Source organism: Myodes glareolus, chromosome 22 (assembly GCF_982192425.1).
Source record: "Myodes glareolus chromosome 22, mMyoGla1.1, whole genome shotgun sequence".
Classification (NCBI taxonomy): Eukaryota; Metazoa; Chordata; class Mammalia; order Rodentia; family Cricetidae; genus Myodes; species Myodes glareolus.
Window position 1 is genome coordinate 6,656,642 of NC_142047.1, and position 23,625 is coordinate 6,680,266.

General features: G+C 41.7%; 1 protein-coding gene across 6 annotated transcripts in view; it reads right to left on the minus strand.

Annotated features, from left to right (window-relative positions):
* Slc10a7 (solute carrier family 10 member 7) overlaps positions 1-23,625 on the minus strand; it is a 228,397-nt gene that overhangs the window by 151,054 nt on the left and 53,718 nt on the right. For 4 of the 6 annotated variants that reach the window (XM_087900553.1, XM_087900555.1, XM_087900552.1 and 1 more), the window contains exon 5: positions 5,226-5,264. The exons of the other annotated variants lie outside the window; for them this stretch is intronic. In XM_087900553.1, coding sequence (XP_087756679.1) covers positions 5,226-5,264 — 39 coding nt within the window. The remainder of the gene's footprint in view (positions 1-5,225; positions 5,265-23,625) is intronic. 6 annotated transcript variants of the gene reach the window in all.

Consider the following 23,625-nt stretch of genomic DNA (forward strand, 5'->3'; position numbering starts at 1 on the left):
TCCAGATAATCTGGATTAGTTAAAAGCAATATCCTCAGGGCTGGAGAGCTGGCTCAGTGGTTAAGAGCACTGGCTGCTCTTCCAGAGGTCCTGAGTTCAATTCCCAGAAACCACATGGGGTGGCTCACAACCACCTACAGTAGGATCTGATGCCCTCTTCTGGCATAAAGGTATACATGCAGATAGAATATTCATACATAAAATAAATAAATAATTTTTTTGAAAAAAATCAACATCATTGTTAATACTGAGCAAAATGACCTCCTTCCTCCATATCCATGGAACTAAATACACCCTAGACTTAGGCAAGAGGTTCATGAGTTTGGGTCAGACCCCGTGCAGAGGGAAGGGGGAGAGGAAAGGGAGGACAGGGAGAGGAGGAAGAAGAGGGAAGGAGAAGGAGAGACTGGGTGCTGAAGGAAAAGGGGGAAAGGGAGAAAGAAGGGAAGAAAAATTACATGCCTTCATTAACATGTGAGATTCATCTATGTTCTTGCTGACACCTCTTCTGGCCTCCACAAGCAGTAGGCACATGCGCACTACATGCAGTCAAATAATCATACACATAAAAGAAAACTGAATAAATCTTTAAAAGACTTTTTCAAAATGTAAAAACAAACACACCTCCTTCTGATGAAAATGTAACATGTAAGGTACTGCTCTTGATATGTATAGGTTTTACATGGGATGCATAGGCAAAGGCATTACATGGGAAACATGGACATAGGTATTATGTGGGATACACAAACATATGCATTTAGATATCATCTTAGTTAGCCAGAGCACACAGAGCTACCAAATTCTATCCCAATTCTATCCTCACTGGGAAGGAAGGTTCAAGCCACTGACTACGTTCCACAGGAACAATAAGATGAACGGGTAAAATGAGCGGTGGAGGAGTGGGGGATTAACTTCTTAAAGCCATCCTCTACGGTACCATTTCAAAACAATCTCTTGGTCTGAAATTTATAGAAATTGAATTCATCTATCATTAGTTATTACCAGTATAGCCCCATTTAAAAAGTTTTATATTACAATTAGTTCTTAAAATCGCTGTGTTTTAATTAGACCCAGGACATTATTAAACTAGCTATAAATATGTACCATATTTTATTTGTTAGACCCAGATGCCTGAAAAATCAACAAAATACCCTTAAGTCTTTCTGCAAAATGTCTTCTAATAAAAGTCTTTCAAAGGTTTCAGGTAACTGGAATTAACCTGAAATATTAATATTTTATATTAATGATTTGAACTATTAATATATTAGATTATAATATATACTAGAATGCTTATATAGAATATTATAATACATGCTCTCTGCTACAGAACATAATATTAAAATATACAGATTCTAACATACATATTCTCTGGTTATGAGTGATGATTTCTTTTTTATATACACACATGCATATGAGCACAAACACACAAGGAATGGTCACTCATAATATAAATATATATGTGTGTGTGTGTGTATGTGTGCATGTGCAGACACACAAGCACAGACAGACACACACACACACAGATATGTACACACAGGCACAAAGACAGGGATGAATGCTCAAAACAAGAGAACATATTGACTCTTAGAGCTTAGAGCGCCTGGCAGAGAGAATTTCTAAATTTGTGGTTTTCAATAGTCACATACAAAAACATCTAAAATCAAGAGATTGGACCAACACCTAGATGTAAATTTTAGCCCCAAACTGTTTCTACCACCTCATACAAACATTTTCTTTGCATTGTCAACATGTTTTCATAGATAGAGGATATGATTAGTTTACATTATGTACATTACAGGAAAGGTATCTGGTTCAGTTAATATTCAGTCAGAGAATTCAAACCCACCCCGCTTCAGGTTGGGTGATCACTACCACCTGTAAGCACAAAATTCCTTCAAAAAGAAAATCCCCAAACATTAGCAACAGCATTCCGTATGAATGATTTATAATTCAGAATTTCCCCTCTGTAGAGTGAGTCTTTGCAATCTAATTCAAGGATCAACTTCTCCTATCATTTCACTAAGGTAACTTCTTTCTTCAAACGTGTGCATACTTTTGAACATTCCTTATAGGCAGAAAATATGCACGGGCCCATGTCTTGAACATTCATTTCAGTGACTGAAGTCATGGCAAACTGCCACATTTCGCTGATTGGGTGTGACCATGTGGCTAAATTTCTGCAACAAGATATTAGTGGAAGGATGGTATTGGGATTCCAGCATTGCTACTGAGTGTGTGTGTGTGTGTGTGTGTGTGTGTGTGTGTGTGCGTGTGTGTGTGCGAGAGAGAGAGAGAGAGAGAGAGAGAGAGAGAGAGAGAGACAGAGAGACAGAGAGACAGAGAGACAGAGAGAAGGAAGAAACTACAGCAGCTACCTTGGCTAGTGAGCCGACCTTGGGAAGGAAGGCACATGCTGTAGACGACAGAGCAGAAAGATAGGAGTTTTGTCTCCTGAGAGGCCAAGTCATTACATCATATTTAGGTGAGACTTACCTGTATTTCATCAACCTCGCTGTAATTATGTTAAAGAAGGGGGTAGAATCATATGTAATTTCACTGGAGCAAAACACACACAGCCACAGTTTTCATTCTCAACCCCTGCTAGTAATCTCCGTTGGCAAAGGAGAAGGAGAGAAAGGGAAGGAAATGTAAAATGAGAAAAGGCATTTCTGTCGCTTTACCTTCTGCTGCTCAGGTCACCGGGAGCTGCCCTTGGTCAGACCTTAGAGAGTTGTGTGCACGCTGTCTGTGCCACTCAGGTGACCACCGTGTAGCGACAGGAACATTTTTGCTTTAGTGTCTTAACTTTGACATTGCCCCCTCTCCATTTTTCTCGAGACAGGGTTTCTATGTGTAGCCTGGGCTGTCCTGGAACTCACTGTGTTAACTAGGCTGGTCCGAAACTCACAGAAATCCATCTGCCTCTGCCTCCTCAGTGCTGGGATTAAAGGCATGAGCCACCACACTTAGCGACATTGCTTTCTTTTCTAAGGTGTCCTGTCCACAAGCTACTGGAGTGACCTCGTACTCCTTTGTATTCTCCAGGGTTACTTGAAAACTATGTGTGTGCGGCCAGACTTCCATAAACACTTTGATCCGTTGGATGAATTAAGGTTTTAAAAGAAAAAGAAAAAAAAGTGAGGGAAGGAAGGACAGAAGACGAAGGGGTAAAAACACACAACGTAGAGGGGAAGGAGCTGAAGGAAAATGCAGAAAAGCTCTGTGTAAGTTCTCCCTTGCTAGACCTGAGCACGCATCTAAGCCTAAATGAAAATTGCCCAAAGGACCCCGGGGGCCAATGTAAAGCTCAAAGTACCTGGAGCAAGCACTCTCTTCAGTTAAGGGCCAGGGGGGTTTGCTTCAGCCACTTCCACAATTTCCTCATTGCATCTTCTCAATTATCATGGGCCTTTTCATGAGTGAACAACCCAAGTTACTAAGCCATGCTTCACAGTGGATGTGGATGATTTCAAACCGCACCAAAACTGGCTTCCAGAAAATTTGTATTTTACAATACTATTCTGTTAAACAATTGTGACAATGTAGAGAAAGAAATGAAAATAGTTGCTTAATGAGATATTACTAACTCTAAACTAAGTAGTCTTAAAAATCAGTCTCTCTCTCTCTCTCTCTCTCTCTCTCTCTGTGTGTGTGTGTGTGTGTGTGTGTGCGCGCATTCTGTGTCTCTGTCTCTGTCTGTCTGTCTATTTGTCTGCCTCTCTCTCTGTGTGTGTGTGTGTGTGCGCGTGCGCGTTCTGTGTCTCTTTCTCTGTCTGTCTGTCTGTCTGTCTGTCTCTCTCTCTCTCTCTGTGTGTGTGTGCGCGCGCGCACGTTCTGTGTCTCTTTCTCTGTCTGTCTGTCTGTCTGTCTCTCTCTCTGTGTGTGTGTGTGTGTGTGCGCACGCGTTCTGTGTCTCTTTGTCTGTCTGTCTGTCTGTCTGTCTGTCTGTCTCTCTCTCTCTCTCTCTCTGTTTGAATTTGAGTCTCATGTAGCTGACGGTGTCCTTAACAATCCTACTGCCTCAGCCTCCCCAGAGCTAAGCTTATAGAAGTAGTTACTATGCCTGACCAAGAGGTTATTTCTAAATAGACATAATTTCTAAGTCCAACAAAAATATGATATCAAAATACAAACAAACAGCAACAGTAACAAACCCACAGCACAGTATCTGTAAGAGTGGACACACTTCAGCAATGTGTTTCACAGAATCAGTATCATCTGGAAGACAACAACTACAAACACCACGTAGCATTTTGGGAATTCACACTGGGTTAGCAATGTCTTTTAAAGCTTGAACTATGCATACAATGCAGACAAGTGACACACAGAATATCCTAAGCACACATAGGGGTGTTCCACCTAGATTCATAAGCCAGTTTATATTCCACTGATTTTATTCCAGTCATGTGTAAGTCACTACATTACAGGTCTGTAATGTACCTAAAGCAAATATTCTAATCGATTTTCCTGAATTAAGGAAGTTTTAAAGTATAAGCATAATTATTAGATATAGGAAACTGTTTCTATCTCCATTCTTTTATAATACAAATCAAGTATTATGATAATCTAATTTAAGATAATTATCTAAATGTTAAAGCAACAGCCTCATAATCACAGAGGTTCTGCTTGCAAAGGTGGAACTGTGTTTGAGTCATTTTATTTATAATTTATATTTACAGCTCTAAAAATACTATATTTTCTTGCAACTTGTTCATGAACTATATTCCCATGTCACTTTTTTGTTAGTGTTCCACAAAGATTTCTCAGATATATCCAAGACTGTACGTGGTAGCTTCTTTGACAAGAAAATGTAGAAAATAAATGATGTGTCAACCATAAATTAGCATTTCCTTTCTGACCAGCTGGGTCATGTTTCCTTTTCAAAATCCTCTGTCCCATGACACAAAATAATAATCATCTAAAAGACCTCATTAAGTGATCAATATATTGACATAACCTCTATAAGGAGGCACATAGCATTTTAATTGATTCCTTGAATCCATTAACGGACTATTAAACCCAAGTCTCCAAAATATATTGCAAGAGAATATTCACTTGTTTTTACTTACTATTTTCCCCAGGGTATAATTAAGGGTACATGCAAAGATCCAAAATTTTCATATTTCACCAAAGAGTAAAAGAAGTTCAGTTCTTACTAAATCATTTGTGCCAAACAATCTCTTAAGAAAAAATAAAACAGGCAAAGTTAAACCATGTGTACTCACCAAAAAACTTCCAAATGCTGAGTTAAATATCGCAGCCGCCTAAGAAGAGAAGAAACAGGAGAGAAACTCACTGAAAGCAAACAGCAACAGAACAAGCAAAGATGATCGGTCTCCCTTTCCCCACCGTTCCAAATCTCAGGCACTGACCCTACAGAGTAAAGTTAGTCACTGCTTTTGAGAACACCAGCGGCCTGTAGTTTACTAAGATAGATGGCTGCAGCTTGGGAACACACCCATAATAGGTCTCAGAAGCAGGCAGGAAAAGGTTTGCCAGGAGAGGTTTCAAAACTGTATGACCAATGGCTCAAAAGAATAATCCCCGACAGTAAATCAAAGTGTGGTTATTGTTGATTTTGCTGCTAGAACTAGGCACACCAGAGGTTGATCTACACATAATAATGTGTCCCTACCTATGAACTACCATGAGGTGACAGCTGTTGCCCCACACTTCAGCACCAAGGGCAGGACAATTGAGACCAGGAAAACTATTGCCATGCTAATCATTCCTTGGTCAGAAACAAGCAAAGAAAAGTGCCATTGGTACCCAAAATTAAAGAAGAAAAGATTGATTCTGCTTACCAAAGCATCCTTGAGGACATGGAAGAGGCTATCCACCCCTCAACTAAGTCAGTTCCTGTGTTCCATGAAGCTATACCTGGTGGCTTTTCACATTACTCAAAATGGGGAAAAAACTTGTACAACATCTGATTTGATGAAAGAAAATGCGGTGTGGGGGAGAAAAAAAACAAAACTAGGCAAAAGCCAAAAGCATGTTGAGAAAACCTATTTAAATGCCCAGCAGGTCCAGAGCAGTGTCAGTTAGTCGTTAGGGACATTCCGGGCCGCAGTGCAGAAGAAGAGGGCATCCATCGGTTTAGGAAGTTTGACTTAAGTCCAAAGCAGGGCTAGGCTGTGCGGAAAGTGCTTCTGCTCCAGAGGAGGACACAATGAGAGTGAACGGGTAATGAGATCGCCGGCTCCAGAGAGCTTGGCTCTCTTATGCCGCTTCATAATTAATTCAAAGCTTTGATAATTTCATTAGATTTCTCCTTTGCTAGTCCTATCAATAAAAGATGGCACTGGACCCCAGCTCTTCTGTGGCATGAACACAGGCAACAACCACAGGCCAGGGAAACCTCTGCTTTTTGACGGAGACAGAGGCATATGGCGTTCTGTGTTGTACTGGGGGAGACGATGAGGAATAAAAAGATTCAGCCACATAAATTATTACAAATGACAGCTATAAACTACAGAGACATTATTTTAGGCATCTCCCTAGACTCAACTATGGACAATTCCAGGAAAGTTCCACATACAGAGAAAACAAAGGGGATACAAGTGGGCTGTGGTCAGAACCACAGGGTGCGCTGGCGTCCTCACACACATATGCACAGATTTCCCAGAAAGCTGTATGTGCAAGCTGCATTGTATGCTCCAGATAGATCTAGCTTTTTCAAAGAAAGAAGTTAGGGCTTTCCACCAGAGCTTCTCCTTCCACACCATTTTCAGACTCTTTTCCTAACCTTATACCAGATAGCAAGTGAGCCGCCCAGCACTGACAGAAACGTGGCATCACTACAAGTGTAACTCACAAGTCAGAACTGAGAAAGTACCAGGGCTCCTCCTGATCCAAACCCTCCAACCCAGCCACTCCTGATCACCTCCGTGATACAAACATAAGTAGTATTTCATGTGGACTGGCTGAGAAAGTGGTACCACGATGAGATGCCCCAGCCACCTCCTTGGCCGGTTTCTGATTGTGGGGAAGATCTGAATTCTCTGCTATTTCATCCACTCAGGTGGGAAATCAACACCTTTTGTGAATTGATTAATTTAGGGCTCTGGTACTCCAAAGACCAGGTGAAGTTAGATACCCTGGACCCACAGTGTGCAAGGAGAGAACCAACTCCCACAAGCTTGGGCTCGATTCTACAGCAGCAGTACATGAGGGAATTAGGACTTCAAGAGTTTTGGAGGCTCTTTTCTGATGTAAGGAGGGCTGCCCTCCCCTTCACACAGTCTGCAAGGCCTTCTCTAGGTGGCACTCTCCTTTTCCTTCTCTGCCTCATTAAACTACTCCCTATCTCCCCAAATTCATGATATCACGCTATTTCTTACATCTTTGCTCCCTGATCTAAAATAACTCCTCCCTCAAGGAAGGGGGAGGACCTTAAGCAACCCTTGGCTATCCTAGCAATTCAGCTTGAGGACCACGCCTCCAAGCAGCCAGTGAAAACTTACATCCACACCATCCAGAGAAGGGACTGGAACACAATACTCTAAATATTTAGTAAACCGAGATGAAACTGACTCTAGACGCACAGGAGTCAGGCCAAGCCAGAGTGGTGAAGCCAGGGAGCTGATGCTGTAGGTGTGTCCATGTTGGAAGAAGCCCAGGCTCTGGCTGCCAAGGGAGACATGACAAGGCCAGCCACACCCTTTGATGCCCTATGGTCTGATGCTACCAGGAGATGGACCAGCAGGACTTGAGGCCGTTCTGTGTGTGTCCAAGAGCAGGGCAGGTGTTATGTCTGTAGTCCTCAGCCAAAGCAGCTCCTTACTGCCATCGAAAGACTACATAAAAGGGAAGATGGCATCTATAGTCCTTCACAAAGGAGAAGAGCCCATGGCTGGAACCAGAGCCTTCTGAGCCTAGCCTTCTCCCCTCTGCATGACTTCTCTGGCTGTTGCATCCTGGAGCAGGAAAGAGCAGGATGTGACCAGTATTTGCCCACCCACCACTTCCCGATGTGGTCACCGGCTGATCTGACAGACTCTCAGTTGGCCAGGGTTCTGTTCTTCTCAGACAGTTAAAAAAAAAAAAAATCACTGGATTTTTTTCAAAATGAGTAAAGGAAGAGACAAAGAAAACAGAAAGCTTAACCACGCTGCAGAAGGTCTGAAGAAGTTGCAAAATGCTCTGAATGGATTTTCTTCATCAAACATTAACAGAATATGGGTCCCTGTCTCTCACCACCTAGGTCCTCTGGATCCCCAAAGCCTGACCATTGGCTTCCCGTAATGGTTATTCCCTTCCTGCTCAAAAATACCTCTAGAACCTTCTATGCCTATGACCCAAGAGTAGATCAGCCAAACCAAGACCCGTACCCCCATGCCCTACTGGGTTAATAACGTGGCCTTGCTAGTCTGTGAGGATTGTAGAGACACTGGGAGCAGGCTACTCAGCAAACAGACACACCTGTTGCAAGCTTGGCAGCCTGAGTTTGCTCCCTGGACCTACAGTGTGCAAGAAGAGAACCAACTCCCACAAGCTGTCCTCTGACTTCCACACTTCCACACCAAAGTGTGCCCATGTGTATTCTCATGCGCATGTGCACACATACACGCACAACAATATTTATAAAAGGACAAAAATAAAAATCAAAATTCCCATTCTTGAACAACCAGCCTAACAGACCACTGCTGATGATTTAAGATATTTAGACATCCTAAAACTCTATGATGATTTATCTGAACATCAAAAAAAAAAACCCAATTAGAATACAAAGTTTATTCTTAAGCAAGGTGGTGGAGTGCCTGTCTGTTCACCTAGATATTCAGCCTACACAAACAGCCATGAGGTAAGGTGAAGTAACTTTCTCCCCAGCCCTGACAGAAGACCTTACACTCAATAGTCTTAAACAAATTATCACATGAAGAAGAAAGGGCTAGTATGGCCACGAAGCATTGACCAACTGAAAGAGGCAGTTTGGAACACTTTAATTCTTTGTCAAGCCCACTGCCGGAAGGAGCACAGTTACATATTTTTATAAATACCAACACACTTCCTACTTGAGAGGAACTGTCTGTCATCGAACTGCTGTTCCAGGAGTAAGCTATAATTCTTTCTAATTTCTGCAGGTCTATTTCTTGATACCATGATGGGAATATTTTTTTCTTGCATATCCTTTAATCTGAGGTGAACAGAGTTGCTATCCTTGTTTGTAACTATTCTTCTCAAGTCAGGCATGGAAAATATGCAAGTTCCTGTTTCTGGGCCCTAAATTGAATCAGGTGTCCTCTCCTCTTAAGAAAATGAAGCTGCTTTGGTGCTGGCGTGTTTTAATGAGAGCGGAGTCGGCCGACAGTGACAAATGGCAGTGACGCCGGAGAGAGCACGCGAGCAGGACAATATGTGCGCGGCACAGGCTTACAGACTATTTTTCACTGACTACTCTGAATGACTTCGCTGTTTCTTAAGGGGCCTATTAATCTCAAATTTAGTTATTACACAACGTTTATTTGAACATATATTCTGAGGATGATGACAGTTAATAAAGGCAATCTTTCACAAGCTGTATTTTACATATTGTTCCACTACAGCTCCTAGTCCTTTGATGGTATTGACGGAACAGTCGACATTGTTTGTACCAGGCTTATTTTTTTTTACAGCGCATATATTCAGATTCCTTTCTAAGCACATGGGAACTCTTAAATAACTGTTAAAATGCATTAAAAAAAGTCTGCACACAAAATGGTAAAAGTAAAAGGGCATCTTAACTGTTCAACAAAAATCGTTTAATGTACAGACTGACCCTCCTAAGACAAACCAGACGCCTTTTCACACTTTTAGAGCTCGGACGCCTAATATACACCAACCCTTGCACACCAATCCACTCTCGCAGTGTGCGCAGAGCCTGGGACAGAGGGCGAAATCAATTTTCTTGAGGTGCAAAAAGAATCAAACAGCAGCTACAGTGTTCTACTCCTAGGATGTTTACCATCAAGTCCCAGGCACTGCAACAGTGCAGAGGCTGCGGTGGTCTCTAGTGGTTAAAGGACCCTTTTTAAATTCTCCTTAATTATCAACTCAAATAGATCCATCAGTTCAGACCGGGTTCTGATTCTGGGGGAAATAGTGACTTTAAGTAAAACTGGTGCACAATAGAAAAATTAACGACAATCTAGAGGAAGACTTGCAAATGTCCCTTACCACTGAGATTCCTGTGACTTCCTCCTGAAATCTCAGGTGCAGAGAAATTGCAGTGGGCAGCATTCCTGGATTCACTGGCAAGCCCTTCACAATCAAGAAATAAAACTTCAGGGAGGAAAGAGGTCTTTCCCAAGGTCATGTGATCCACAGCAAAGCCAGAGGTCCTTTCCAGGTCATGCTGCTGCCCCCCATTACAGCCACACGGGCTAGCTCATGGGGTTCAAACAGACATCCATAGACATTGCTTTTACATTTAAATTGTAAAGTATTAAATAAATATGCAGATGCCAACATACTACAGTGGTTAGTTATGTGGGATAATGGAATTACAAACATTTTTCTCCTCTGTGTTGTTCCTTGATTTTTAAGGAATTTTTATTATCTATATATTTAGTAAGGGGGGAAATATAAAATAAATGTTGGCTATTAAGCATAATTAAAATGTTGGCTCACTAATCAACCTTTGGGCGAACATAGCATAACAATGTATATATCAGATACTTGTCAGTTAACGTCCAGCTGAAAGCGGAGTAACCCCAACACAGTATCTAAGGGAAACTTCCTACCTAGCCATCTTCACTGTATCATTGCTAATGAAGGGATAAAATGTGGGTACAAACCAGAAAACCAAGTCTTCAACTCAAAACACTTAAGATTTGCTTTTTTATACTATATTAACTTCATGTAAATATCTATAATGAAGCTGAACAGAAATCAGTTAAATTGTGACACCATACTTGACATTATAGCTTTCAATAATGCCAATTTGCTGATATTCCTGAAGTTTGATTTTTCTTTATCTTATGGGTTTCCAAACTCCACTAAAAAGGATTAAACAAAAATACTCTTCTATTCATTCAATACAAATTTGTTAAGCCTAACCATAAATCTAGGCCCTTGAAATACAAAAAGTCAAAGCCTGTGGAGTCACAGTTAAGGACAATAGCCTAAAACACATCGATGACTTCAAAGAGTTAAGAAAGCCCAGCCACTAATGACCCTGTGTTCTTTCAGGGGGGCCATTTCAGTATCTCCTAGTGGCACACAACAAGCCTTCCTCTGATCAATTAATGGAAGCTCTATTCAGTGCCAACCATAGACGAAGCTCTCAGCACACCAGGGGAAAATCTGGCCAAAAACTCCCCTGGCACTTTGTGTAGAAGGGCATCCACAAAACGGAAGTGACAACCTATGTCAAAGCAATCTGAGGTTTCTCACAAGTTTTAGACTCTAGCTACTCAACTCTGTAACGTCTGCTCTTTTCCATCCATTAGGGCTGAGGACCTCAGCGCCTCTCAAGAGAGCACTGGCTCAGCCCCTCAGCAATCACTCTCCCTTCAGCTTCTCATCAGTAATAAATAGATTTCCTACACCTTTGGGGAAATAACTTTCCATCGAGTCACAGGGCTGCCACAGACTGCAGGCCATGCCCCTAAAGTCACCCTGCAGACTCTTCGCTGAGAAGCTAGATGTGCACTTTTGGAGTTTCAGCAGGTTCAGATCATATGTTAGAAATCACATCTTCAGGATGAAATCCTCCCCTTTTCTGCCATATTTATTTAAGGGGGTCCCCCTCATCATTGCCACTACAAGTCCTGAGCAGAATGTCGAGCTGGTTCTGCAGAGGAAGGGACATCATATTCTATATTGGCTCTAAAAACTTTGTGTTTGTTTTTCAAAACAGGGTTTCTCTGTGTAGCCCTGGCTGTTCTGGAACTTGATTTGTAGACCAGGGTAGCCTTGAACTCAGAGAGATCTGCCTGTTTCTGCCACCTGAGTGTGGGATTAAAGGCATGCACCACCATGCCTGGCTCTAATATAACATTTCTTTTGCTGTTCTACATTTATGTATTATGTATGTGTGCATATTTGTGCATTTGCATGTGTGTACACACCACATGGTGCAACATGAAGCTTAGAAGACAAGCTGTGGGTCTCCGTTCTCTTCTTCCAGCCCTGTGGGCTCTGTGGATGGAACTCTGGGCACCAGGCTTGGCAGCTAGTCCCCTTTTGCCTGCTGACTCATCTCACCAGGCCCTAACACAACATTTAAATTAGAAATATTAATTTTGTAAAAACTCATCCAGAAAATACAAGAACATTATCCTGATGCCAAAGCCATGTAAAGCATCATAATAAAGGCAGAAAATAGTAATTCTAACGTATATAGATAGGCACAAAAGCCCATATAGAATCTGAATTATTTGAACTTAGCAATACGCAGAAATACTTCACTGCACAATGAGGTTTGCTTTAGGAGTACATGATTGGTTTATGACCTGAAAATTTAATTAAGGCACTTCATCTTATAATGATTTTTTTCGATATTGAACTCGAGTTGGAAGAGGCAAGTCCTGTCTCAAAATGGAGGGCCATGATCCAAAGGAACCAGAACAGTTGAGGAAATTGTTTATCGGGGGTCTGAGCTTTGAAACTACAGGTGATGGCTAAGAGAACATTTTGAGAAATGGGGCACACTTACGGACTATTCCAGAAGGCTTTGGTTCTGTGACCTACTCTTGTGATGAAGAGGTGGATGCTGCAGTGTGTGCTCAGCCACACTAATCATGGGCATAACTGTGAAGTGAAAGGGGCCCTTTCTAAACAAGAGATGCAGTCTGTGGGGTCACAAAGAGGTCATGGGAGGGATCTGGCAATTTTGAGTCGTGGAGGTAACTTTGGTCATAGTGGCAACTTTGGTGGAAGAGGAGGCTATGGTGGTGGAGGTGGTGGCAGCAGAGGTAGTTATGGAGGTGGTGATGGTGCATACCGTGGATTTGGAGGTGATGGTGGGTAACTATGGTGGTGGTCCTGGTTACAGCAGTGGAGGAGGCTATGGTGGTGGTGGACCAGGCTGTGGAAACCAAGGTGGTGGATATGGTGGTGGTGGTGGAGGAGGATATGGCGGTTGCAATGAAGGAGGAAATTCTGGTGGCGGTAACTATGGTGGCGGTAACTATAATGACTCTGGAAATTATAGTGGACAACAGCAATCCAATTATGGACCCATGAAAGGGGGCACTTATTGGTGGAAGGAGCTCAGGCAGTCCCCATGGTGGTGGCTATGGATCAGGTGATGGAAGTGGTAGATATGGTAGCAGAAGGTTTTTAAAAAGAACAGAAAAGGGCTACGGTCCTTAGCAGGAGAGAGCGGGGAGCTGTCGGGAAAGCTGCAGCTTCCTTTGAGACAGGAGCTGTAGAAGTCTGCCGCAGAAGGAGCGGTGATCCACAGTCAGCAAAGTCACCGCAGCTGAAACAGGAGTTCAGGAAGAGTGCAGCTGCTGACTGATGCAGTGCAGTGTCAGTGAGATGCTCGTTCCTGAGGTCTTTGATCTGTTGTAGCTTTGCCATTGCATCAGGTAATGTACTGCCTGTACATTGTGATAGTGGTATCAGGAATAAAAAATTAAGGAATTTTTGACTTTTCAAAAAAATTATTTCTAAAGGAGTCATTTCAAAACTACGTGATAAAATTTAAGGTGGATGTGGTGGCGCCTGGCTGTATTGTCTGGATGTGGTGGCACTTGCCTGTATTCTTAGCACTCAGGAGGTTGAGGCAGGAAGATTTAAAGTCCAAGACCAGCCTGGGACACAGAGTTAGACACATACATTTGTGGCTGGGAAGATCATTCAGTGGATAATGACCTTAGTGTGCAAGCACGAGGACCAGAGTTCAAGCCTCAGAACCTCCACAGAAGCCAGGTGTGTGGAGCAGTCCATCTGTAATCCCAGACCTTGGTCAAAAGGCAGAGAGCAACTCCCAGGGCAAGTTCGCTGGCTACACCAGGTAAACTGATGCATTTTGAGTTCAGCGAGAGTCCCTGTCTCAGTAAATAAAATGAAAACTGATCAGGAAAACACCCAACTTCAGCCTCTGAAATCACACACATGTATTTATAACCATACATACGTGTGTCCACAAACAGACAAATACGCATGAGCACACTCACAGCTTAGAAAACTAGAATTCCTATGAATGTTCTGGAAACAGCCATGGAATGAGAGGGTACTGTCTGTCACTGCTGTTCCTCGCTAACCCCAGCCTTATCAAGGCCACACACCATGAGGACCAAATAATGGTTCCCAGAGCAGAAGAAAGCAGCTATGCCACAAAAAAGGCCTTAACTTCGCTTGATTTGCAAACAGATATGAAATTTAACTTGGTTTGCCTTTTAAATGTCTCTGATAATTATAAATAAAATTTAAACTGCCTCCAAAAGCTGGCAAAAATAGTTATTGGCCAACCCTCTGCCATGTGGAAGTCGCTGAAGGCAAAGCAACACGCTCATTTCTGCCTCTGAGCACCTAACTTTTTGATTCCGCAGTTTCCCACATAAGCCTGTATTTATTTCTTTTATGCAATAACAAACTTTAAATTCTTCTCCCTAATCTGGTTTGATCTTTTTACCTTGACTGCCTGAAAGTCCTAGCTGTGAAATAATGCAAGACAAAGAAATAAGGGCATACAGGCTAGAGGGGTGACATGAATCGGGAATCTATACTCTACCACCCTAGCTCCCCTCAAGAACAGGAGAAAGTAAGTGCAGTTTTCATTGTGGCAAAGCATAAAACCTACATACAAAACAACATACTTCTATATACCAACAAGGAATAATTTTAAATTGAAATTAACAAAAAATACTATTTATAAGCAATATAAAAACAGGTAAAAGGTATAGAACTTGGATTTTAAAACCTATAAAACACTAACAAGAGAAAAACTTATATTCCTAGGTAGGGACTGGTTTAGGGCAGAGGCTCGGTCAGGAAAATGCTTGCAGTGCAGGTAAAAGGGGGACCTGAGGTTAGGCCCCAGTCCCATGGAAAAGTCAGGTATGGTGATAAATGTGTGCAGTCCCAGAGCTGAGGAGCGAGGGGTCAGGGAAGGCAGAAAGATGCCCAAGGTTCACTGGTTGGTCGGCCTAGCTTCATGTCCCAGTTCAAGACCCTGTTTCCAAAACCAAGGTAAACAGAAATCCTGAGAAATCACAGGAAAAGTTGACTTCTGGCATCTGGACACGTGTACACATATGTATTCAAACCAGCATAAGTATTCCCATGGATACAAACATGCACACATACGTGCACATTCCACCCCAACACACGAATAAAAACAGCTTAAGAAATAGAGCTTAAAACTTTCAATATTAACATGTCAAATCTTTTTATATTAACCTAGCAGTTATTGTAATTTCAAAATATCCACAGGGTTTTTAGTATAAATTGACTCAATGAGCAAAATTTATTGTAAAAATAAACTTTATTTACTTATCTGCTTATTTTTGAAGGCATCACTTTCTTGAGGAAAAATGAACAAGAACAAAGCTGTTCTCCTCCAGATTTCAACACTTACGGAGAGGAGCGGAAACTGGCCTGGGGACAGACAGTACATCTGGAGGATGAGCTTCCTGAAGATAAGACAAGAGTGCAGGGCAGCTCCTGGGGACAGGACAAACTTAACAAGGGTAACCGCTCTGCCACAGGCCACCCAAACAAAAAGCCAAGGGAAATGAACCACGAGGCTCACCTCATAAAGAGGGACCACTCGGTCCAGCCACCCTATCATCAAGGTTATTAACTGGAAACTATAACACCAGCTTCATAAAACTATTGTGATTAAATTAAATGATTATATAAAAACCCGGGTATTGTCCAAAATGTCATGAAATCTCTGGCCCAGCTGCTGTTCCTTATACAAGTGTCTGTTCCCTGCCATAGGAATCAAAACACACGACAGCAGGGGAGGCACAAGCATTTCTAAAAGGGTCCCCAGAGAAACTGCCTTCCTTCCCGCACCCACACCCAAGTGCTCATGGTGGTTGGCGCTTACTGAGCTGATGGGGTCTTGAACTCCTGCACCACCCCACAAACAGAGCACAAATAGCTTGTAAAGTGCAGCTGCAGGAAGAGGTAGATTTAAATAAATGAATGCAACTGAAGCACCAATGAGGTGGAGAAAAAAGAGAACATGGCTGCTGAAAGGAAGGGTGGTTGCAGGCTGGCAGGATGTCTCAGTGAAGAAGGTGCTTGTTGCCAAGCCTGATGACCCGAGTTTGGTACCCAAGACCCACATGGTAGGAGAGAACCAACTCCTGCAAGTTGTCCTCTGCTCACACATGTGCACTGAGACACACAAACACACATGCAGGCATGGGCACACAAGCATGTGATATAAGAAAAAAATTAAAAAAATAATAACAGAATGGTCAGTGGGCTGGGCTATAGAACTCAGTACAGTGCTTGCTGAGTACGCAGGAAGTCCTCAGCTCCATCTAGAGAACCAAAAATAAAAAAATTTAAAAGTGATTAGAATAAGTTCTTTTAAAATCTATGTGCATGGGGCAGTGGTGGCACACGCCTTTAATTCCAGCACTCAAGAGGCAGAGGCAGGTGGATCTCTGCGAGTTCGAGGCCAACCTGGTCTACAAGAGCTAGTTCCAGGACAGGACCCAAAGCCACAGAGAACCCTGTCTCGAAAAACCAAAAAGAAAAAAAAATTGTGTGTGCACATGTATGTGTGTATACATGTGTACATTCCTATGAGTAAATGCAGGCTTATTTATGCAAACCATGGCACACGTGTGAAGGTCAGAGAATAATCTCGGATGTCAGTACTCATCATCCACCCTGTTTGAGGCGGGATCTCTTTGTTATGTGCCACTGCACACAACAGGCTGGCAAGCTTGCAGGGCTGAGCCTGTCTCAGCGCCCATCCTGCGGGAAGAGCACTACGACCACTGCACACTGTTATGGCGGCTGTTACGGGAGATCTGAACTCATGCTTGCATGCAAGCTCTTTACCCGCTGAGCCATCGCCCCAGTGAAGACTCGGGTCTTCCGGAGTCTGTGTCTTTATGATTGTGCTACCAAACTGAACAGGAGAGAAAGGCATAGCACTGAACCAGCTACCACTATCTTGGGACAATGACACGCACTCCACTACCACAAAACATTAGACTCTTGCTGGGTAGAGGTGGCTCACACACGCCTTGGCCCAGCACTTGGGAGGCAGAGGCAGGCGGATCTGAGTTTGAGGTCAGCTTTAATAACTACAAAGTAAGTTCCAGGATAGTCAGGGCTACACAGAGAAACCGTGTCTTGAAAAACTTTAAAAAACATTAGACTCTTTTTTTTTAACTTGTCAATAATTAGCAATTAGTTATGACTTGAATTTTGCTAAATAATAAAAAATAAACTCACTATTAAAACTTAAGTTTTCGTTGTTTTTTTTTCAAATAAAGACTGAGATTACTTTTCAGTAACTATGAAACACTGATCATTTTAAGTTAGCTGAGTGAGATTTCTCTTTCTAGTGTTACCACTGACAACGTGGATCTACTCCGATTTGTAGAGATGACAGGGACACAGTGTTCTTTCTATGTCCTATAAAAATCACGGCTGAGTTGAAAAACAAGCTTCAAGGCATCGTTTATATCTACAAATAACAGAGTAACCCCGACAGAAGGAGAGAAAGTTTCCCAATCTCCTAATTGGACAGTAGCCTGGGGCGAGGGAACCTGCTTGAGAGGACATAACACCTGACAGTGGCTGAGCTGGAAGTACGAGGAGGAGCTTCCCAACAGTCTTCCTTTCCCAGGTCGTGAATCTTTATCTGACTCTAATATACTATGTGGACAGGATATATATGAATATCAAATATACATGGCAGGGAAATAACACAGACACACTAAAAAGTAGAACACCAGTCAGCAAGCAGCAAAGCACTAAATCGACTTCAAATTTTTATTAAGGGTATCCTTCTGTTAGCGACTGAAGGTGTATTAGCTCGGTGGGCCAGGCAACTGCCCTGGCACCACAACTAATGGACTGCCAGGAGATGATTTAATAAGAGCCAGCTGAACAGCGGCGGATAAGTAACTCTGACAACCTGAGGCTTTCTTCTGGTCAAATGTTTATATCTTAAAAAAAAAAAAAAGAAAAAAGAAAAAGAAAAAGAAAAAGAAAAAGAAAAAGAAAAAGGAAGGAAGGAAGGAAGGAAGGAAGGAAGGAAGGAAGGAAGGAAGGTGGGGGGGCTGAGAAGATAACTCACAGAAGGATTCACTCTAACAGCCCAAAGGTTCTTATTTCAGTTCAGAGTGCTAAGACCCTTAGAAGTGGCATGTTACTCTACTTGTAACATGGTGTGCGATCTCACTCAACAAAGCGTTGGGGCTGGGAGTAACTTTATCCCTTTCTAGTCTTGCTAGGAGTAAGGCAAGCAGCAACATCTTCATCAGTCTTAAGAAAGTCATATTCCACATGACCCAACAATGATACTTCTAAAACCCTCTATGGAGGGGTTGGGGAGTTAGCTCAGCAAGGATAAGGTGCTGGGTTCAATTCTCCCTCAACTCTAAAAAGAAAAAAAAAAACTATGCAAGAAACTGATATGACCTAGCTCAAAAGATCATGAAATTATTTTAATAACAAAAGCCGTAAGTTTATGAAGGGCTAAGAATGCATAGAATATGCCTAAGAATATGGTTATCTACCAGTAAATAAAGAAATCATTTGGCTATATTTTCTGGATTATCACTAGGAGCATATAATGCTTTCATAAGAAGAAGAACTGCACAGAAATAAAATCTGGCTCTACTGCTGTTGTGTAATATATCATTTTAACTGGAGTTTTTTGAAATGTAATATATGACAGTGAATGAATGGCAAGAACCTTTCCCTTGATACTCAAGTCAAAATTACACCTAGGTATGTAATCATGTAATAATATAAACTAAACTCAAAATAAAAATCATTTCAATAGAAATAGAAGAATGTTATTAGAAGAGAATCCTTTCCCATCATTATCAAAGTGATCATTTTTTGGAGGAATAAATCAGAAATAAGTGGAGATGCGAATGTGGCCTGACGGCAGACTGCAAACACACAGTTGAGGGTCTGAATACAGCAACTGCGAAGAAGAAAGATGAAGGTTTAAATGCCAAGAGCCCCAGACAGTAACTGTTGTCAACTCTTTTAGGTTCCTTTAAAACAAACCTGATTATACTCTTTGAAAAGGCATCTCTTTAACCTAGTCTTTATAAAAGAAAGTGATGGGTGAAGTCAGCTCCAGGTGTGAGGCTCCAGGTCTTTTTTTTTTTAATTGACTTTTATTGAGCTCTACATTTTTCTCTGCTCCCCTCCCTGCCTCTTCCCTCCCACTTCAACCCTTCCCCAAGGTACCCATGCTCCCAATTTACTCAGAAGATCTTGGCTTTTTCTACTTCCCATGTAGATTAGATCTATGTAAGTCTTTCTTAGTGTCCTCATTGTTGTCTAAGGTCTCTGGGATTGTGGTTTGTAGGCTGGCTTTCTTTGCTTTATGAATTGTTTTTCTGGGTCTGGGTTACCTCACTCAAAATAATGTTTTCTAGCTCCATCCATTTTCCTGCAAAATTCAAGAGGTCATTATTTTTTCTGCTGTGTAGTACTCCATTGTGTAAATGTACCACATTTTCCTTATCCATTCTTCAGTCGAGGGGCATTTAGGTTGTTTCCAGGTTCTGACTATGACAAACAAAGCTGCTATGAACATAGTTGAGCACATGTCCTTGTGGTACTATTGAACATCCTTTGGATATATACACAAAAATGGTATTATTGGGTCTTGAAGAAGGTTGTTTCCTAATTTTCTGAGAAATCGTTACACTGACAATCAGAGGGGATGTATCAGCTTGCATTCCCACCAGCAATGCAGAAGTGTTCCCTTTACCTCACAACCTCTCCAGCATAAGTTGTCATCAGTGTTTTTGATCTTGGCCATTCTTACAGGTGTAAGATGGAATCTCAGAGTTGTTTTGATTTGCATTTCTCTGGTGACTAAGGATGTTAAACATTTCCTTAAGTGTCTTTCAGCCATTTTAGATTCCTCTGTTGAAAGTTCTCGATTTAGGTCTGTACTCCATTTTTCTTATTGGATTATGTGATCTTTTGGTGACCAATTTCTTGAGTTCTTTGTATTTTTTAGAGATCAGCCTACTTTCAGATGTAGGGTTGATGAAGATCTTTTGTCATTCAGTAGGCTGCCGTTTTTGTCTTGCTGACCATGTCCTTTGCTTTACAGAAGCTTTTCAGTTTCAGGAGGTCCCATTTATTAATTGTTTTTCTCAGTGTTTGTGCTACTGGGGTTATATTTAGAAAGTGTTCTCCAGTGCCAATGAGTTCAAGTGTATTTCCCACTTTCCCTTCTATAAGGTTCAGTGTGGCTGGCTTTATGTTGAGGTCTTTGATCCTTTTGGACTTGAGTTTTGTGCATGGTGATAGATATGGGTCTGTTTTCATTCTTCTACATGTTAATATCTAGTTATGCCAGCACCACTTGTTAAATATGCTTTCTTTTTCCATTTGATATTTTTTGCTTCTTTGTCAAAAATTAGGTGTTCAAAGATATCCGGGTCTTCTATTTGGTTCCCTTGGTTCTCCTATCTGTTCTTATGCCAATACCAGGCTGTTTTCAGTACTGTAGCTCTGCAGTAGAATTTGAAGTCAGGGATTGTGATGCCTCCAGAAGTTCTTTTATTGTACAGGATTGTTTTGGCTGTCCTGGGTTTTTTGCTTTTCCATATGAAGTAGAATATTGTTTTTTCAAGGTCTTTGAAGAATTTTGCTGGGATTTTGATGGGCATTGTGTTGAATCTGTTAGGCTTCAGTTCTTAATTTGTTTTTAGGATGCTCAGTTTCTTGCAAAATGAAGACATCGCTCCCCACCATGTCTATCAAACACAGAGCAACATTTGAAGATGGAAACCACAGTTGTGTGTGCTGGAGCTGTTGTTAAATTATGCTGGGTTTGTGGTGCACTCTGTAACTCAGAACTTGGGAACAGCGGCAGGAGGATCAAAGCCAACCTGGAGTATATAATGAGGCCATGCTGATCCTAATCAGTTAACTAACTGATTAAATTTAAATATTGTGTTTATAAAGCCCACCAAGCAGTACGCAATCTAGTGCTGAGTAACACACTCTTGCCCCTCTCTCTCCCATCTTTTATCCACCGCGTCCTTTCTCTCATCACAACCTCTGGCCCAGAAATTTGTGTATCAGATTCATGATGAAAGTCACTGGAAACAGGCTTATGAGTTTACTCTTTTTCTCTTTCTACACACACAAGAAAATAATGACATGAAAGCAAAACATACTACTTTTGCTTTGAAAACTGTGTTTGATCTATCTTAAAAACATGCCATAATTTAAAACTTATTCCTCAGAAAAATCTATGAACAAAGCAAGGTCCGTGGGCATAATCAAATTCTGGTAGCCTTTTGAAAAGTGTTTTTGATTCAATATCAGATAATTAACTTCAGTTCTTGATTCTCCCAACCACCAAAAGATGGAATCATCAAAAGAGGCTATTGTTGTTTGTTAAATTACATGTGTGTGTATGCCTACATGTGTATATGTGCATAAAAATGAAGGTGCCCACAAGGCCATAAGAGGGCATCTGATCCGCTGCATCGGAGAGGGCACCATTTCCACTGCACCTGGAGCTTTGACTGTGCGCTGCCTGATAGGGATGCTCTGCAGAAGTGCTGCCAGCTCTTGAGCCCCAGTCAGCTCCCCAGCTCTTTCTCACTAACAGCAGTCTTAGCATCAGCATTCTTTACTGAAGCAGACAAAAAGGAGCCACCTTTGGGTCTTTCAAGGCTACAATAAGGTCTACAAAGACTCTACTTATGCACAAACTACCCACTATGGCCAGGAGGTTGCAAGGACTGAAAAATCAGAGGGCATTTAGCACTCCCCACCAACCATCCTCTGCATGCCCCGCCCATTCATTCTCCAGAGTTCTTAGTCATCTGTCTAACTGGTTTTTGTCAGGTACCAAGTAAGTCAACTTGCATAGACTGACTCCTTGAGAATTTAAATGAGAAGCTTACTAAAACCAGCCGTCCATCTCTACCCACAGTTAGCTTTTAAATTCACAAGCCGAATCATAAGCCTAATTAAAGATTTTCCCAAGTTGTCATTTAGCCAGTTTTTTCCCTCCTTTCCTGCACTTCCATCATCTTCCTAATCTCAAAGTTAAAAAAGGTTTACATCTTTTAGAGAAAAAAAAAATGTGGATGTCTTTTTAAAATGAATTCCCTCAACTACTCCCTACATCTACTTTCTAATCCCCAACTCACTTAATTAAATTCAATGTGAATTTAAATTGTAATTAACATCTTTTGAGGGATTACATGTTCTAATCACAATTATACAGTGAATATTTAAAACACATACATTTTGTTACATTATCTGAAATGCAAATTGGGAGTCCAAAAAAAGATGTGTAATAAAAATGTATAGTACTGAAGTCTTTATTATGAAAGCCGAGGGACTGGAATTGAGGTTGGAAAGAGGAAAGCACAGAAACCAGTATGAAAACAAACTGCCTTACCTCCCAAACCCCTAAAATTGGCCCCACTTGGCTCCCATTTAACCTAACTTCATCACAGTTTAAAAATTAACTTGCAAGGGGTTCGGTTAACCAAAATGAATTCCTTTCCTTCTGCTGTCTGTTTCCTGCTAACTACTGGGTTCCCACACAGCTGTCCTGGCTGTTTTACTAGCAGGGCAGCTGAGCTCTGACTTTTTCCCTCTGGGATCATTCAGACACTTTCAGGTGATTAGAACACCAAGTTAGTACGCTCCACATCAGCCAGCTACGGAAAATGGGGTCTAAGGCAGCTCTTGAGGCTCGGGAGCTATGGCTCATGGGCTAAGAGCACTGGGCACTAGCTGATGACTTAAGTGTGGTTTCCAACACCCACACCAGGCAGTTCACAACAACCTGCACCCGGCTCCGGGAGATCTGACGTTCTCTTCTAGCCTCCACGAGCGCCTGCATTCATGTGGGCACATGAAAATAAGAATAAATCATGCTTTAAGCCCAGTTCTATGTGTACTCCTTATCATGTTTTCTTTCTTCTTTGTCCATGCTCCCGTAAGTCTCTGTGATCCATATGATGGGACCATGTCTCATGTGACACCATATCTGAACAAGGATAAAGATGGACACACTGTGCTGTGTATATGCCCCTAGATCATGGGCTACTAGGTGGGAAACAGGGGATGACAGACTGAAAAAAAATTTCTTTAAAATCAAGCATTCTCTAAGGTAGACTTTCTTATTGCCCCAGTGTTGGGGCTCTCTGTGTGTAGAATTATACTAATTATAATCTTCCAGCAAGACTTACTTGAAGCTTACACTATCTGTTGGGAGAAGGAGAACATAAAAAAGTATAATTGTTTCACCATTTCTTTACCTCTTATTTTAAAGTAATTTTTTTCAGTGTTAATAACTAAGGCTAAACTCAATCTATTACTTAAAATGACATGGCTAAAGGACAGCCTTGGCTGGAGCTCCACTGAGGCGGCATGCAGACGCGTATTTTATACAGTGATACAATAGACATACGGATGTGCACAAGGCACAAGATATTCCAGGCACAGATACTCATATGCCTATACGGGCACACGTACACCCCA